This window comes from Asterias rubens, chromosome 13, assembly GCF_902459465.1.
Source record: "Asterias rubens chromosome 13, eAstRub1.3, whole genome shotgun sequence".
Lineage (NCBI taxonomy): Eukaryota > Metazoa > Echinodermata > Asteroidea > Forcipulatida > Asteriidae > Asterias > Asterias rubens.
Window position 1 is genome coordinate 6,511,237 of NC_047074.1, and position 17,417 is coordinate 6,528,653.

General features: G+C 36.9%; 1 protein-coding gene across 1 annotated transcript in view; it reads left to right on the forward strand.

The window, feature by feature from the left end:
- Window positions 1-17,417, forward strand: part of LOC117298360 (calpain-5-like) — a 41,992-nt gene that overhangs the window by 4,768 nt on the left and 19,807 nt on the right. The window contains exons 2-6 of the mRNA XM_033781577.1: window positions 11,397-11,573; window positions 12,667-12,798; window positions 13,703-13,911; window positions 14,388-14,580; window positions 16,065-16,261. Of these exons, the coding sequence (XP_033637468.1) occupies window positions 11,412-11,573; window positions 12,667-12,798; window positions 13,703-13,911; window positions 14,388-14,580; window positions 16,065-16,261 (893 nt within the window). The 5' untranslated portion in view covers window positions 11,397-11,411. The remainder of the gene's footprint in view (window positions 1-11,396; window positions 11,574-12,666; window positions 12,799-13,702; window positions 13,912-14,387; window positions 14,581-16,064; window positions 16,262-17,417) is intronic.

Below are 17,417 nucleotides of genomic sequence, written 5' to 3' on the forward strand. Positions count from 1 at the left end.
CTACTGTATCCCTATGCACATAAAACAACAAACAAAACACATGTGTAGCATTTCTGCTTATTGGTCACTGCAGTTGCAAGCAAATATTAAAAGAAAACACCGTTGTTGCATAGAAGTATGTGCTTTCAGATGCCTGTGAATGGCTTCATGCCAAAAGCCAATAATTTTGACGTCTTTCTCTTCCAGTTTTAATGGGTCTAGGTACTTTTTGTAACTGTAATACAAACCACAATATCCACAGATTTACATTAAACTTAAACAGTTTGAAGATAATGATATAGTAGAAAGCTTCCCTTAAAACATTACAGTTGAGGTGATGTAGTTTTGAGAAATTAGTAAAACAATGTCGCAATAAAGCAAGACAGTTCTCTAAGAACAACTCTACCTGGCAAGTAGATACACACATGGTGTTACAGCAAACCAAATATACATATGATACCTCACCATGCAATGCCTCAAATCCTATATAATGTCGCAATTATTATTTTAGTCTGAGTTTTGCATGTAAAAATGTATTTATGCGCAACAAACAATTCGGAAGAGTTGAAATGTGCTCAAATCCTGCGAAACATTCACAGCGAAAACAGCCCTATGTGATCCTCAAAATTTGCATCGCATTTGCTTTCTGCAGGAAGTATGAACCGGGCTTAACCTGTAAAAAAATGTTGAGCAACTTTCATGTTATAAATTGTGCTACTTTTTTGTGTTATTTTATATTAATAATTGTGCGTGTTATAGGCCTATTATTTAAACAGGTAATCCCATTAATAGGCCCTACAACTATGGATTTTAGTTTAATATTTCCAACTAATAGGCCTACATTACCAGTGGGCTTTTGGTATTTTCTGTCAGCATTGACATTGTACATAATGTACACATACACATAACATCAATGTGTACCTTGTCAGCTTGTGAAGCAAACCTTGCTCTATGATCAAGATGAATTTAGAACAGGAATGTACACAGTGAAAATAAGGCCAAGTAAAAAAAAGAACCATGTTTAGCGACCCTGCCCGCTTCCTTTTTACAGGCCGCCTCCTTTTTTTAAATTTTTTTTTTATTTTAAATGATCTCAGCAAAAACAATCTGAATGTCTTGTCTGAATGCCTTGACTAAACTGTTTCATTTATGTTTTGTGTATTTCAGCAGTAGAGAGAAGGGGTTCGCCCCGGTGTTCCTGGTTGTGGCTGCTTAATGCGCCGTAGCACCTTGTAAACCCTTATAAGGTGCTAAATAATTGGGTCTCAGAATTAATCACTGCAATAACCTATCTTTCTGAAAGTTTGTATATACTCAGCGCCTTGAGTACCTTGTTTGGTAGATACGTGCGCTATATAAGACTTCGATATTAGAAAAAACAATGGATATTTGACATTTTAACAAAGAATGGCGGCCATCTTGAAATAAAAAATAAAAAATAAATAGCCCCTCGTCCTCCTTTTTTTGAAAAATCCGGACGTGAAACATGTTTTTTTTTTTATTCGGCCTAATAAACAAGTAGTTTTTTGTATGGTAAGTTACACCCTTAAAAAGTCTAAAATACAGTGCATTCAAATTCATGAAATATTTCTGGCAGTCTGCCAGCATTGAGTTGCTGGGATTGGGGGTTATGCTTGCTTGAACCCCACCTGCATGCATCACAACAAATAGCCTATGCCTAAAAGTTTGACTTTTTGTTGTGTGTACACAAATTCTGTACAGTATATGAAAGTTGCGCCTTGGTACCTGATAAATTCCAGGATGGAAAATTTGGTTTCATTTCTAACAGTGGATTTTACAGTTCTGGACATTTTTTTAGACACTGGTATTTTTGGGCGATAGACTAAGAGTTTGTAACGTTAAACAAAAATTAATCTGAGCTGAGGTTTGCTAGGCTTATGCATATGTTGAGATGCACCAAGTGAGAAGACTGGTCTTTGAAAGTTACCAATAGTGCACTATAGTGTCCAGTGTCTTTAGCATACATGTACAATATGTATCTGATGGTTTAAAAAGCATTCAGTGCAGCTCAATGGTATGATGTCTGTAACATAGTTGACACGAATTTGAAGACAAATAAACACCTTCAGTTGAGATATCAGATAAGAACTTTGAAAGGGTTCAAGGTTCATTTCATTTTCCATAGTATCACCAAATAAAAGATATTTTCACTCAAGAGCGATCAGTTAAAAAAAAATGCATACATGTAATGGATACAATATCCAGTAAAATATATCAAGATGAACAAAAATAATGTTAAAGTCACCTGGAAGTGGTATTTTGTCAAAATAAAACTTTTGGCACTGAAATATGTGTTTTGATGAGTGGAATATGAATAAACAATTAACTAAGGTTAAAAATTAGTTTCCATGTTATTTACAAATTTGAAAAAAAGCCTGACCCGAGAGGGCGCTGTTCGTGATGTCAATCGAGACGCGATGAATCGCATGCATGCCAACACAAGATAGTGACGCTTGCACAAGCTAAAAACATGCCCTCAAAGTTGAAACAATACCTGATTTTTTTTTACGTTAGGCAAATTTTAGGCTCCTTTAGGTTCACTACGTCTTTCAGGTACCTTCCTCGACTTCCCCACTACATGTAGCTGGAAAAATTGTTGGGATGGCGTCATGTTTTAGAAAAGAACTTTTCTCTTCATCTCAAAATGTGTAGTGTATTCTGGACTCTCGAGCACGACGGCTCGAAGTGTTTGCTGCACAGCGCTGGAAAAGACGTTGGACTGGACCACTTTGCAAACTGACCCCATCTTTAGTTGTTTTGCTGCATCTAGCAGCAATACACCTGGTCGACATTGCCGGAAAAATGCAAGAAAAACATTTTGTCGAATCGTACAAATTCATGACTAGGACTTGAATGTACTTGCACGTACTTGTTTGATGTTCGATCGAGGCAAAGTCTGCCTCGATTTACGTCACAAAAGGGGTAGGCGGAGTCACTCCCCACACAACTTTATTTATTTTTTTAAACAATTACTCAAACAATTATTTTATTGTTCAGGAACATTATTCTCTAATGTTTGAAGAAAAAATTCTTTTTCCAGGTGACTTTAATGATAATAATAACAATAATAATAAATCATACAAAGCGCTGGTATATAGAAAAAAACTATCCACTGTGCTAAAATATGACCAAGGGAAAAATTAATGGTAGAAGGACTGAAGAGGTAAGTTTTGAGATTGGATTTGAATGAAGAAATGTCAGAAGAGGGCTGTAGGCATTGGTCCCTAAAGACACCATGCATTATAATTGCATTGAGACACAGAATAAAAATTCTGGTTCGTAGTTGGGTAACCATGCTCATGCAGACAGCACAATGCACAGACTAAAAATAACACAAAACAATTGACGTTTCTCATGTGTATCAATGGTGCTTATTAAAGATGAAAATGTATTGACCAAACGCCCCGTCCGTCGCCGTGTGAACAAAGCAGACTAAGCATTGTGCAGGGTCAAGGGCTTGGATTGATTTCTATTAAAAATCAACAGACATTGAGGTGTCAATAGTAAACACTGTCATCATTATTATTGCAACCTCACTGATTCTGATTGAATGCAATGCAACGCAGATAGTTGACATTGATTGTATGGTTTGCTGGAAACTGGACTGTAGACACAATGAAAGGACTATCACAAAACACCTGCATGATGTAGTTATCACTATCTGACTCGGGCAGGCATTATGAATAGAAGTATTGCAGGATTCTGTACTACGTCACAATACCTTGAATAGTTTCAAACTTAATGCCAGGACTTTATAAATAGTTGACTCAAGTAATAATTATTTCATTTTACATTGAGTTCATTTTACAATTTTCCGTATGAAGGCGCTTTATATTAGTGCCCTGGTTATTGGGCCAATAACATACAATGTAGGTCCCTGGGAAGTAACCTGGGCTGCCCTGGCACTCTAAAGGCTTTTTCATACACAATATCGTTTGTTAGTTAGTAGCCCACTGGATGGGCTTAATAGTAACTGTGTGATTTGAAGATGTAATTGCCCCAGGAAGATTAAACTGTTGGCTAGATTTTACAATATGTATTGGCATACAGTCTGTGTATCGCTCTGATGTGTTATGGAAGCGATCACAACCAGATTAATGGAAGATGGAGACACATCATTATCATACATGTGTGTAATTGTTAATTATTCTCTCATGAAAAGGAACAAATATGAGCATAAAACAAGTAGGTTGCACAGTGTTAAAGGAACACGTTGTCTTGGATCAGTCGAGTTGTGTAACCGTTTGTTATAAAATGCATATGATTAGAAAGATATTTTAAAAGTAGAATATAATGATCCACACAAGTATCACTCGAAATTGCGTGGTTTTCCTTTTACCTCGTCGACTAACATGGTCGGCCATTTATGGGAGTCAGATTTTTGACTCCCATAAATGGCCGACCGTGTTAGTTCGCAAAGTAAAAGGAAAACCATGCAATTTCGAGGCAAATTTGTGTGGATCATTGTATTCTACTTTTACAACATCTTTATAATGCATTACGGTTACAACACTTTTCAAAGGCCAACTCGACCGATCCAAGGCAACGTGTTCCTTTAAGTACCCCAAAGGGCGAGTTGAAGTAGTGTTTACTAGCCTGTGGCAATTTTTACTGACCCCTGATGTAATAATGATACGTGTATGATTGTATCCAAACCAACCAACCAATTGAACATGTCCTGCAGCTCACTCCAGTATCCCGTGTGTCTATCTGCTTCTTTTACATCCATTAATAATATTCCTGTTACAATCTACGAACACACACACCCACATGCATAATGTGTTATCAGCCATTCCGTGGTATTTGCGCTTCATAGTAAAAAAATTAAAATGGTTAGCGTTGAAGTTTTTACATTTGTGTATTGAGTGTTAATATTTGATAATGCCTTTTGTTGTAATTTCCTATTGTTTTCTGATAATCAGTTTAGTTGAGCGAGTACAAACAATCAGACATAATTCTTCGTCTATGAAATATCAGATACATACATACATACATACATGTACTAAATGATTTGTCAAATTTACATCAGTACTGTGGTAGTGCTGTTAGTAATACACTACAGTCTGTTCATGTGTACAAAACATTGTCTTCTGTATGACTCCAAAGGTTGAATATCATGTTTATTGTAAAGAACGTAACATTTCTACCTCTATGAACTTATCAACATGTAAACAATTTTGTTTGTCAAAAATACAATAATTGATAGAAATGAGCCTTTTCATAGTATGAATGACTGCGCACCCATCGTAATAACCACTGCATGTCAGATGACGTGTACACTGTACACACACTAAACTTTCCAGAACTGGCTTATGGGTGGTAAATGCCCAGAACAACTTTGAAAAGTCCTTTTTCTTTGTGGTAGGTTGACTTTGTTTCCCCTTTGCAAAGTGGGATACATGGTGCTGGAATTCATGCTTAAAATCTTACTTTTCAGAGGATTATTGTGAAATTCCCATGGTACTTTTGTTTTAGTCTTTTGGACCAGCTTCCACGATTGTTTATCATTAGACCTAGCTCATGCTAATTTCTCCTTTAAATTAACCCAACAAATGGTGGTGTTTAGGAGGAGCATGGGAATGGAGAGCTTTTTGGGGCGGGATTCAGTTTGACTCCGGTTTAGTTTTGATCAACTGGAAAGTTCTCTGATGGTGTTTCATGGTTTTGTATTAGAGACCATTGTTGTTTGATTGATTTTCTTTTTTTACTTGTGGGTCACTTAGGTTGATGGGTTGTGTATGTTGTACTGAAAACCAACAGAGTTTTGCTTTATTGCATTTCTCTGCTGTTTGTGAATCAAATTAGATACTTTTTTGTGGTTAAAATTGTTTATCTCTGAGTAGAAGGCATTGGTAGCCTCTTGAGTTGGAAATCATCTTTGTTGTTTGTGTTTCTGGCATAGCAGAGTGATTCTCCATGGGATAACAACTGCCTTGAACACATGTGGGGGTGTAATGATGTCTTGTGAATGTGCATTACTTTATTGTTAATGTTTGCAAATCAGCCAATTACTTAAATTTTCTAGATTTTAATAAACGCATCATCCAACTTACAAAATGTCATGTGGTGGTCACAGTTTAACACAGATATTTAATTGGGTTTTGACATATATACAGTATTATACAATGTGGTTATTTCGTTTTAACAAAACAAAGCAAAAGGAAACAGAATGTAGGGGGCGTTTTGGAGTTTGAATTAACAATTAATTCCTTAAGTAATACCAATCACTTTATCTTTAAAAAGTAAAATAAATTAATGACATATTTGTTATATTACCATAATATAGTGGAACCACCAGTCATGTCAGTGTGCCCAAATCATCATTGATTAAACATGGTACCATTTTTACATTGGTCACTCAGTGGATGTTGATCTATAATTTATGTCAAGGGCAATCTACACAAGGATACGGAGCACTTAGTTTTATTTAATTTGCAGACTTTCTTCTTATTAATACATTTGAAACATACTAAGAAAGTGTAAAAAGAAGAAAACACATAAATTTTGAATATCCAAATTATTTTTGAAATTCTTAGTTTATTACATCAGCAGTCCACCAGCTCTTGGGTTTAAACAAGGGCGAGCCCAAATTTGTTACAACATCAAAATGTTATAGCAACATTCCAAACAAATATCAATTTCATAATTAAAGGCCTACATGTGTGTGTATCTCAAATAACTTGGAGGAATTGGTAAGAAAAAAACTCATCTAAGATCACAGATTTACACAAAACTTACAGAGTCTAACATGTCGATTGATATGATATTTCTGTCTGAAATATCATATTTGATGAGAAATAAATAAAACCAATTTCCTTTTTTAGTTTGTATCGCTCAGTGAGCGTTAAAAAAAAAGAAAATTGGAATGGATGTCATGCACAATGTGTAATTGGTTTTCAGTTCTCGTGACCCAGACCGCTAATCGTTTTCAAAATGTCTACAGTTGTCAGTATGTATATTGATGGATTATATTTAAAGCAATCACACAACATCGGTAAACAGTATGACCAAAGGCCCACACTTTGTGTATCACAACTTATATAAAATAACAAACCTGTGAACATTTAGGCTCAATCGGTCGTCATCGGAGTCGGGAGAAAATAACGTGAAAACCCTCCCTTGTTTCCACACGTTTCGCCGTGTCATGACATGTGTTTAAACAAATCTGTTATTCTCGGTATATATCGAGAAATGATCATTTTAATGTTTTCTCAAAAAGTAAAGCATGTCATGGAATAATATTTCAAGGAAAGTCTTTCACCATTACCTTCTGTAAACCCTGTAAGTTATTTGTAAATCTGTGAACTTTTAATTTTTGTTCTGTTCAGAAACTGTCCAATGGCTTTAAAGTGCTTACACTGCCATCAACTGTTTTGTAAGCAAAAACAGTTCTGTAAATGTACATGTATATATACCTTTAAACTAATCATAATTATTATGTTTATGATTGTCAATTCTGTAACAAAAACAGCTGGCTGGGCAAACTATTACATTACATTAATAGTCAACAAAAGTAAACCAACACCCAAACAATTGGGTAAAATTACTATTATTTTAAAGCCATTGGACCCTTTCGGTAAACAGTGTTGTCCAAGGCCCACACTTTGTGTACCTCAACTTCTATATCAAATAACAAACCTGTGAAAATTTAGGCTCAATCGGTCAGGAGTCGGGAGAAAACAACGGAAAAACCCACCCTTGTTTCCGCGCGTGTCATGACATGTGTTTGAAATAAATCCGTAATTCTCGTTAACGAGAATTGATATTGTTTTGCTGTTTTCTCAAAAAGTAAAGCATTTCATGGAATAATATTTCAAGAGAAGTCTTTCACCATTGCCTTCTGTAAACCCTGTAAGTTATTTGTAAATCTGTGAGTTTTTTTGTTTTTTTCTGAACCGAAAGGGTCCAATGGCTTTAAAACTTGTTGATTGTACTGAATAGCAACTATCGAACAACCTTAATAAACATTTAAGGTTTGAAAAGATTGTGTAACAACTTCCCACAATAACACTTCATTTGGGTTATTTCATGTACTTCAAGTTTAACACTCTGTCAAGGAATAATCTTTGATCTAGTTCCATGCTTCTCCTAAATGAACCCAAGTCTCGACAATCCTTTTGTTTTTGGTTTTAATTCGCCTTGAACACCTAGCTGGGTGGATTATGTGCCCAGTACAAGTCTTTATTTTTATGATAATTATTTTTTTTACCGTTAGGCCTTAACAAAAAATATGTTGGATTGCCCTATCCCGACCGACCGTAAAAGTAGCAAAATCTCGGTCGCTGTTAAAACAAAAAAAATTATTTTTGTTTTTTTTCCCCCTCTTTTTACTTCCGAATTTTGATTTCATGAATATTTTATGCTTTCAAAATGGTAGATTCGACACAAATATTAGTTTTTGGCCGACTACTTACGGTCGGTAGTAATAATTATCCAGTGCAACAGTCGTGGTTTCAACGTTCACAAAAATGCAACGTACAAAATGTAGATCGATTTCCCTCACACGCACGGATAGGGTGAGCCTGTGTCACATATCACATCACACGCCTGTTTATCTGACGTCATGCTTTCACAAGGAACCAGTCGAACACTCCATTGAACAGCAGAGGGCGCTGTTGCCAGTAATGCCCATATATGGTATCGCTCGTTTATTGAACGGACGAAAAACACGCTGAATGAAATGACTCGTGGAAATTGTTTTTGAAGGAATTTGCCAAAATAAAGACGCAAAAAGAGCGAGATGTATAAGATGATTAATAATACCTTGCTTGCTTGACAACTTGATCTTTCATGAAATGTTAATGCAGTTTTGGGCGTTCTTTGACATCTAAACAAAACAAAAATAATAAATAAAATACTCCCGACCGACTGACCCAAGCAAAAAATCGGGTGAAAGGGCAATCCAACACATTTTTTTGTAGGCCTTAAATTATGATTATTACCTTTAAGGGCATGGCTATAGTAACAATGCACGGAGCCTTCCTCACTGACATCCCATTTTGAAGCAATGCGGGAGGTCTGTCATGCCGGAGTACGTTCGATGCATACATAGTGCTATCCAGCGATGCGTTTCATAGCACATGTTCATTCATTTTATTTAACATACAAGATGTGCGTAATTACCCACAGCATGGCAAGTGATCCAACAGTGGTGTTATCTGAATTGGGGAAAAGGGTTTCAACATCTGGACATGATCCAATTTGCATTACCCTAAGCTTACATGTACAACACTCCCAGTTCCTCCTACAGACCCCATGCATGACGTCACACTCTCAAAAAGGAGGCAGATCATTGGACAATAGAGCTCTGTTCTCTGTGCATACAAATATGTGCGTGGCCTCAGCGTACCTGCAGTGTTTTGCGTTATGCAAGTGGGAGCTATTGATTTCTTACACAATACAGAACACGCCTCCGAACAATGCGCGTAGTTTGGGTGTCAACTCTCTTTTATGCATGTTTGTATACAATTTTGAACCCAAAATGACACCCAGGATAGGCACATGTGAGTAGGCTGCGGGTCTTGCAAGGGGTCTATATCCAATTGCCTTAAGTAAAGGATTTGGAAGGATTTTGGCCACCATACCCATCATATGGTCGACCATTTCAATACAAACGGCTTTGTGTGGAGGGAAGGAAAAAAGGTGATGGAAGGATGTGATGGACCCCACTCTATCCAAATTGCCTATTTTAGTTTGTCGGGATTCTATAACTGCAGCTTCAGTGTAAAAAAAAACCAGTGTAGATGTTCCTCTTTTTAACACCATGCTACACTATGATGACATTTTGGAACTCAATTTCGAGAACACATAATTTTGCAAGCTTGGTAATGTTTATTTGTAGTATTTTGCATGGTTGAAATACGATGAAAAGGTTTGCAGTAACACCATGTAATGACTTTCTCTAAATGAGTTGGGGTGGTTCTGAAATAAACCGTTGGTTTCAACTTGACTTTTCGATCACTATGCTTTGGATCAGCTTTCAGAGTATAATAATTGAAAAGTCAAGTTGAAACCAACATTTCTTGTCAGAACCACCCCAACTCATTGTTATACATTATTTGTTTAGAGGTAATCATTACGTGGTGGTACCGCAAACCTTTTTATTTAATGTATATTAGTGTGTTGACTTGGACTTGGGCTTAAACAGAAACCCCCACCAGGGCTTAAGCAGAAACCCCCACCAGGGCTTAAGCAGAAACCCCCACCAGGGCTTAAACAGAAACCCCCACCAGGGCTTAAACAGAAACCCCAACCAGGGCTTAAGCAGAAACCCCAACCAGGGCTTAAACAGAAACCCCCACCAGGGCTTAAGCAGAAACCCCCACCAGGGCTTATAAGCAGAAACCCCAACCAGGGCTTAAACAGAAACCCCAACCAGGGCTTAAACAGAAACCCCAACCAGGGCTTAAGCAGAAACCCCCACCAGGGCTGAAGCAGAAACCCCAACCAGGGCTTAAGCAGAAACCCCAACAGGGCTTAAACAGGAACCCCAACCAGGGCTTAAACAGAAACCCCCACCAGGGCTTATAAGCAGAAACCCCAACCAGGGCTTAAACAGAAACCCCAACCAGGGCTTAAGCAGAAACCCCAACCAGGGCTTAAACAGAAACCCCAACCAGGGCTTAAACAGAAACCCCCACCAGGGCTTAAGCAGAAACCCCAACAGGGCTTAAGCAGAATCCCCCATCTGGTTAAAAGGCTGTCCAAATTAGCGGCTACAGCGTGTATTGCTATGGGTAGATGTCTGCGTCATCATGTTTTAAAGTAAAGGATGTCCTCTCAAGTTCCAGTCATGTTAGAACAACAGTTGTAATCCAAAGCCACTAATATTGGAGTATGGCCAACCTTTCTGCACAAAATGCACTTGGTATACTGTATTTCTTGATAAAGATTTTTGGCAATTTTATTATTATTAAGAGAATAAAAGTGTTGTGACTCGTTCTTTCACGGCCGTTTAGAACCTTGCAGGGTCGTTGCTGTGTGACAAAGGCCCTCACCAACTTACCGCGGGGCTAACTTACCGACAGTGCTCGCATCGCCCATAACAGGGTCTTGCACAAAGACTAGCGCTGAGTATCCGCTCACAACCAGTTATAAACACTGGTCATCATCAAAGGTTTAAACACCTCCTTGAACGCGCTCTCCACCATTAGGAATAGCAACTGTCTGAGGTATTATGAATACTTATTCCAAAATACCTACACGTATGTAGTTTCAGTGCAGTAACTGTTGTTAACAATGTTTGCCAAACCAGTTACCACTTGTCATATCTCCTGCCAGTGAAGCTGACTTTACATCATTTAGATGACAAAGATTGGTAAGTTTTTGTACTGAATTCCGAGAGTCTTAAATTACAATCAGATAAGTGTATTTGATGTTGATATTTGTGTGTTCAGTCTCCAGATTGAATCATGGTGAAGATAGTCCCCTTCAAAGGTCAGAAGTATGAGGATATTGTCAAGAGATGTACAGCAAGTGGCAAGCCATGGGAAGATCCTGAGTTTCCTGCAACTAATGCTTCTCTCTTCAATAAACGAAGCTCTCCAGGAACTATTGAATGGAAGAGACCAACAGTGAGTAGCAAGACAAACATTCATACACTCGCAGAGATGTGATATCTCCGTTTTGCCCCCTTTTTTTTCTTTCTTCTTAAATTTCATTTAGATCAAATTCATAAAAACATAAAGATAAAACCATATCTCTGGATGCATTCAAGCAAAAAGAGACGTTAAAAGTCGACCCTTGTAATTTTTCATTTGTTGTATGTATCTGAAAAGGGCAAGAGCAATGCTTGGCTATTTGTAAACTCCATGTTTATACAACCTTAATTGTTCAAAAGTTGTGAAAGATGAAACACCAACTGTGATATGAGTAACTGAAACAAAGACAAAGGGGTTTAAAACTCTTTTAGCGTGCACGCATACAGCCCACAGGCGTCCTGCGTATTACTTCAAATACTGCCGCGAAAGGCCCTCGGAATTTGACGAGTTGTTATTTTAGTTCTAAACATGCGACTAACATGTAGCAAGCAGCTGTACTATCAGATAGAATGTTACATGACAACAGTCTGAAATTAGTGTGGCGCTCATAGCAAAAATGTTCAAATGCAGACGTTATCTGTACATGAAATTGCCAACAATAAACTCATCCATGTTGATTGCATTACATTATAGAATTTCCCAGATTGCAGAGTACATGTAAGCAAGCTTCCCGCTCACAAGCTTTTGTGCTCTTTCAAGTTTCACACTTCGAGCTCACAGTTCAGGTTATGTTTTTAAACCGCCCATAACATCCATGATTTTCTGTCCAGATTAATGGAGTTCTAATAGGTTTTAAAACTTTGCTTCAAATTGGGGCTCTGTTGATTGATTTGATCATGAAGATTGGAGCAAAATGAAATTTCAACCCATGAAGAACATAGTACAAGCTTGCTCGTAATGAAATACATAGCTATGGACACCATGATTTTAAACATTCATTGAGAAAAACAAATAAAACCCCAAAGATGCTGATAATGAAAGGGCTTGTGATTTTCATCTCTGTTTTTGCTATTGGTGTCATGCCTTTAGGCATGTTAGGGCCATTAAAATGGATCATTAACTGATGAACTGCAAATCCTGCATAATGAGATATTAAAGCATGAGATTATTATGTTGTGTATAACAGGAGTTGAATGATAAACCTCATCTTGTGGTAGAAGGCCCAAGTACAGGAGATGTTAGTCAAGGACAGCTTGGTAACTGCTGGTTTGTTGCATCATGTGCTAACCTTGCACAAGAAAAGGAACTATGGGAAAGGGTAGGTATCTTAAGAAATAGAGAACTTATAATTAGGAGCAACTTGAACCTAAGATGACTTCTTTTTGCTTAAAGGCAGTGGACACTATTGGTAATTACTCAAAATAATTATTAGCATAAAACCTTTCTTGGTAACAAGTAATGGGGAGAGGCTGATAGTACGTGTATAAAACATTGTGATAAAGGGCTCCCTCTGAAGTGATGTAGTTTTCGAGAAAGAAGTAATTTCCCACGAATTTGATTTTGAGACCTCAGAATTAGATTTTCAGGTCTTAAAATCAAGCATCTGAAAGCACACAACTGCGTGTGACAAGGGTGGTTTTCCTTTCATTATTATCTCGCAAACTCAGACGACCAACTGAGCTTAAATTTCACAGGTTTATTATTTTATGCATATGTTGAGACACACCAAGTGAGAAGACTGGTCTTGGACAATTACCAATAGTGTCCAGTGTCTTGAAGCCGTTTAAGAATATTGAATTAGGACTTCATTAATGCTAGTTGTATATATTTTTGCAATTTGACAGAAGAAAGAATATTGATTCCCATGAAAATGTTAGGGCATTTTTCGTACCACAGTAAGCTTCAGTATATGTCATATGTCATAACAGCCTCATTCAATAAGTTTCAACAAGAAGTACAAAGCTTATAAAGCCATTCAGACCTTTTGTCTCATAGTTTTTTGTTACAAAATGTACTTATTTTTAAACATTGCATTTCCTATGATATTGTAAATCCAAACAAGTTGGCTTTCCTGTTGTATGTCCCTAGGGGATCCCCTTGTCTACTATATACTACCATTTTCAGATGAAGTACATGAAGTATGAAGTTGACGAATGCACTTCTTGAGTGTATTTCTTGATCATTATAGTGTATTGATTGTGTACATGATTGTATAAATGTAGGTATTACCCGACAACAAGAGTCAAGACTGGGATGATGAGAACCCTAAGCAGCACAGTGGTGTATTCCATTTCCGCTTCTGGCGTTTCAATCAATGGCTTGATGTAGTCATCGATGATCGACTACCAACTCACAACAATAAACTAGTCTATGTTCATTCCAAAGAGCGGAATGAATTCTGGAGTGCCTTACTTGAGAAAGCATATGCCAAGTAAGTAGTTACACATCAACCTCACCTCAAATATTGCATTTCGATTGCAAACCACAGGGCACAATATTCAAAGCTGTAATGTAGCATATTGACTTGAAAAGTGGTCCTATTGTAAAGATATTACTAGTGGTTGACTAAAAAAAGGTTATTTTTTTTAAGAATTTATTTCTAGTGATGGCTTAAAGGTACATCATGTAAAGACCCTTATTGATAACTAGAAATGCTGTGGTTTCCTACACGATGTGCACATGAATGGGGATTTAGTGTACCCAAGCATGATATTCTTCCTACCTAAGTCAAATTTTTTATTGAAATTTATCAGCTAAGTCACGATTGAATATATAGCCTGAAAGCCCGAGTGTACCACAAACTAGAACATTTGTAAATAAAGTCTCTTCTCAAAGAAATAACATTGAGTTGTTTTGATTTGTTTTTGACTGCGCTGAGTGGTTTTTTTTTTTATTGTTTTTGACTAGGCTGAGTGGTTGTTATGAGAATCTGGATGGAGGAAACACTGCAGATGCATTGGTTGATTTCACTGGTGGAGTTGCTGAATCCATCTCTCTAGTTGATGAAAATTACCTCCAGGACTTTGAGAAGAAGAAAAAACTCCACAAAGACCTGAAGAAGTACAGTGAGAGAAAGTTTCTAATGAGTGCATCTATTAAGGTAAAGTCTTTGGTTTATGTATTACAAGAAACAATTCAATGTAACATTTATTTTCACTCCATGCAACTAGTGTGCTTGACAGCTTGATAAGGGAAACATTAAGAGTGAAGGCCAGGTCCAAAATGGTGAATATGCCTTGAAAAACAGAACAACAGTTTTTAAAGGAACATTACAGAATTGGTTTTACTAGCAAAAACGTTGCTGGTAGTGTAAGCACTTTATGTACATAAACTTGCAAACCTGTAAAAGTTTGAGATCGATCGACTATCTGGGTCACGAGAGAATAGTGATTGATGCCAAAACAAAAATGAATAAAATGCTCACTGAGCAATAAACTCCAAACGCGAAATTAGATTATTTATTTCTCATCAGACATAAAATTTCAGACAGAAATATTTCAAGGGATGTTTTCTGCTATCATCATCATTAGACCGTGTAAGTTTTATGTAAATCTTAAACTTTACGATTTTTGTTTCTTACCTGTAACGTTCTTATAAACAGAATGAACACAAAACATTATGCAACAACTACATTACAAAAACTACACCTACAATTTTGTATGCTTAATAGTAAAATCCTATTTGACAAGGAAGCCAATTGTAGGGAAAACACAAAGGGATGGTAGTGACAGTACTTAGGGGGAAACTAAAGAGAAGTTGAGTTTGTTTTCAATCCCATTGGGACAGAGATAATGGCAGATTATTCTAGCTAACTGAGTATGCTACATGTTGTTTTCAATCCCATTGGGACAGAGATAATGGCAGATTATTCTAGCTAACTGAGTATGCTACATGTATGTATAAAGTGTGCTGAAAGAAGCTGCTTCTGGGTTGAGGAATGTGAAGTTGACTTGATGACCAGGTATAGACCTTAATCACATTGTTATCATCTTGTTCATGTTCTCTGCTTCCAATAACAGCAATGAATGCTAACATTTGCTAACAAATTGCACATGGCACCGGACTATTATTTTGTCCAGCCTCAGTTTTGTTACGATGAGTTGTAATTGAGTAAAATCAAGATGACCACACCGTGGTAAAGGTCTATTTGTGGCCAGTTGTGACTAGATCTGAAACTATCAGTAGGTGGGGTAAACGTTATTAGAAATATGTAATGTAATGTAGGACTAATCAAATTGACTTGATACACGTTTTTATTTGTGGGACAATCAGTCTTGGCAGTTTAACCTAGGGATCCAAATACCTATAAATACATGTAAGTGGCTTGAATTATTGTGAAACTAAAATGATTATTGTTTTAACCAACTGGAATGAGAGATTTGACGAGAACGATTAGTCAGAACATTACATTATTCTTGTAACCACATTTGCACATAATATTGGTGATAACATTAGTGATACAAAGTAAAGAGTGACTGATAAACTACACAGTGGACTCAAAGTTGAATCCTTGACAATACTTTTTGGTCACCTCAATCAGCTTGTTTCACCCAAACCAATAACATGTTTTTGTATTGGATACAGGTGAAATCAGCTGAGGAGATGGAAGCAAAGACTGATGTTGGATTGGTCAAAGGGCATGCATATGGAGTGACTGCTGTAAAGACTGTCAAGCTTGGTGCTGCTGGCATGTTAGCAGTCTTTAATAAGGAGAAGATACATCTTGTTAGATTGCGCAATCCATGGGGTGAGAAGGAATGGAATGGTGCCTGGAGTGATGGGTAAGAACTATAGCTAACTGCAATCAGAAGTCGAAAACGACAGCACCCCAGCAAGTAATATTTTAAGGGAAGCTTTCTGCCACCACTATTTTCAAACTGTGTGAGTTTGAAGTAAGTCTGTGGACACTGTGTTTTAGTGTCCTACAAAAAGTACACAGACCCTTTAGTTTGATTCAAAACTTTGTTTCTATATTTTCTCTGAGAACCAGTTTGATGGAATGAAAGATTCAACCAAGCTGAACAAAGAGCTTCTAAGTTGCTTTTACCATTAAGATTCACAGTCTAGATGTTTCTCATGTAGGATTTGAGGCATATTTCTTACTTTGGTTTAAAGAGAAACCCCAGATTGAATACATTGATGTTTAACACTGTAGTAGTCAGGGGAAGACAATGAATAAATGTTCATTTACTTAAAAAATAGGCGTTACAAGCAAAACATCTTTTTCCAAAACATTGAGGCAAGCGGTTATTTTTGGAACTGCATTAATTTTGTTGTCTTTCCACCATGTAAACCGTCAGGTACAAAGTTTGTTTGCTTTCTCTTAAATGTGGGTTGTATAAACTCTCCGGACTGTAGTTTTAAAAATCTTAAAATTCCTAATTGTAAATGCCAAATTTGTGAAGAAAAAATATGTGGGTCATTTACTTTGACACGACCATACATGCCGTACATTAGGAAGAACTAATTAAGCTTGACTTTGACACGACCAAGTACATACATTAGGAAGAACTAATTTACCCAAATAAGATATGAGTCATAATCATGGAATGGCCGACCGCCTTCCTTTCTTACTTCCTCTAGGAAACATCAGTTCACTCATTAAATCAAAGGGTGATGGCAGCAGGGACAAAACACCAAAGGCATTTTGTATCAGCCCATCAAAGATTGGAGCTTTTTACAAAAACTGACCCAAAAAAACAATGCAATGAGACAGATACACACAAAAAATATACAAGCAAATGACATTATGACCTTTACTTATTAAACAAATTGATGTCTAATTTTTAAAGACAGTGGACACTATTGGTTTATTATCAAAGACCAGTCTTTTCACTTGGTGTATCTCAACATATGTATAAAATAACAAACCTGTGACAATTTGAGCTCAGTTGGTCGTCGCAGTTGCGAGATAATAATGGAAGAAAAAACACCCTT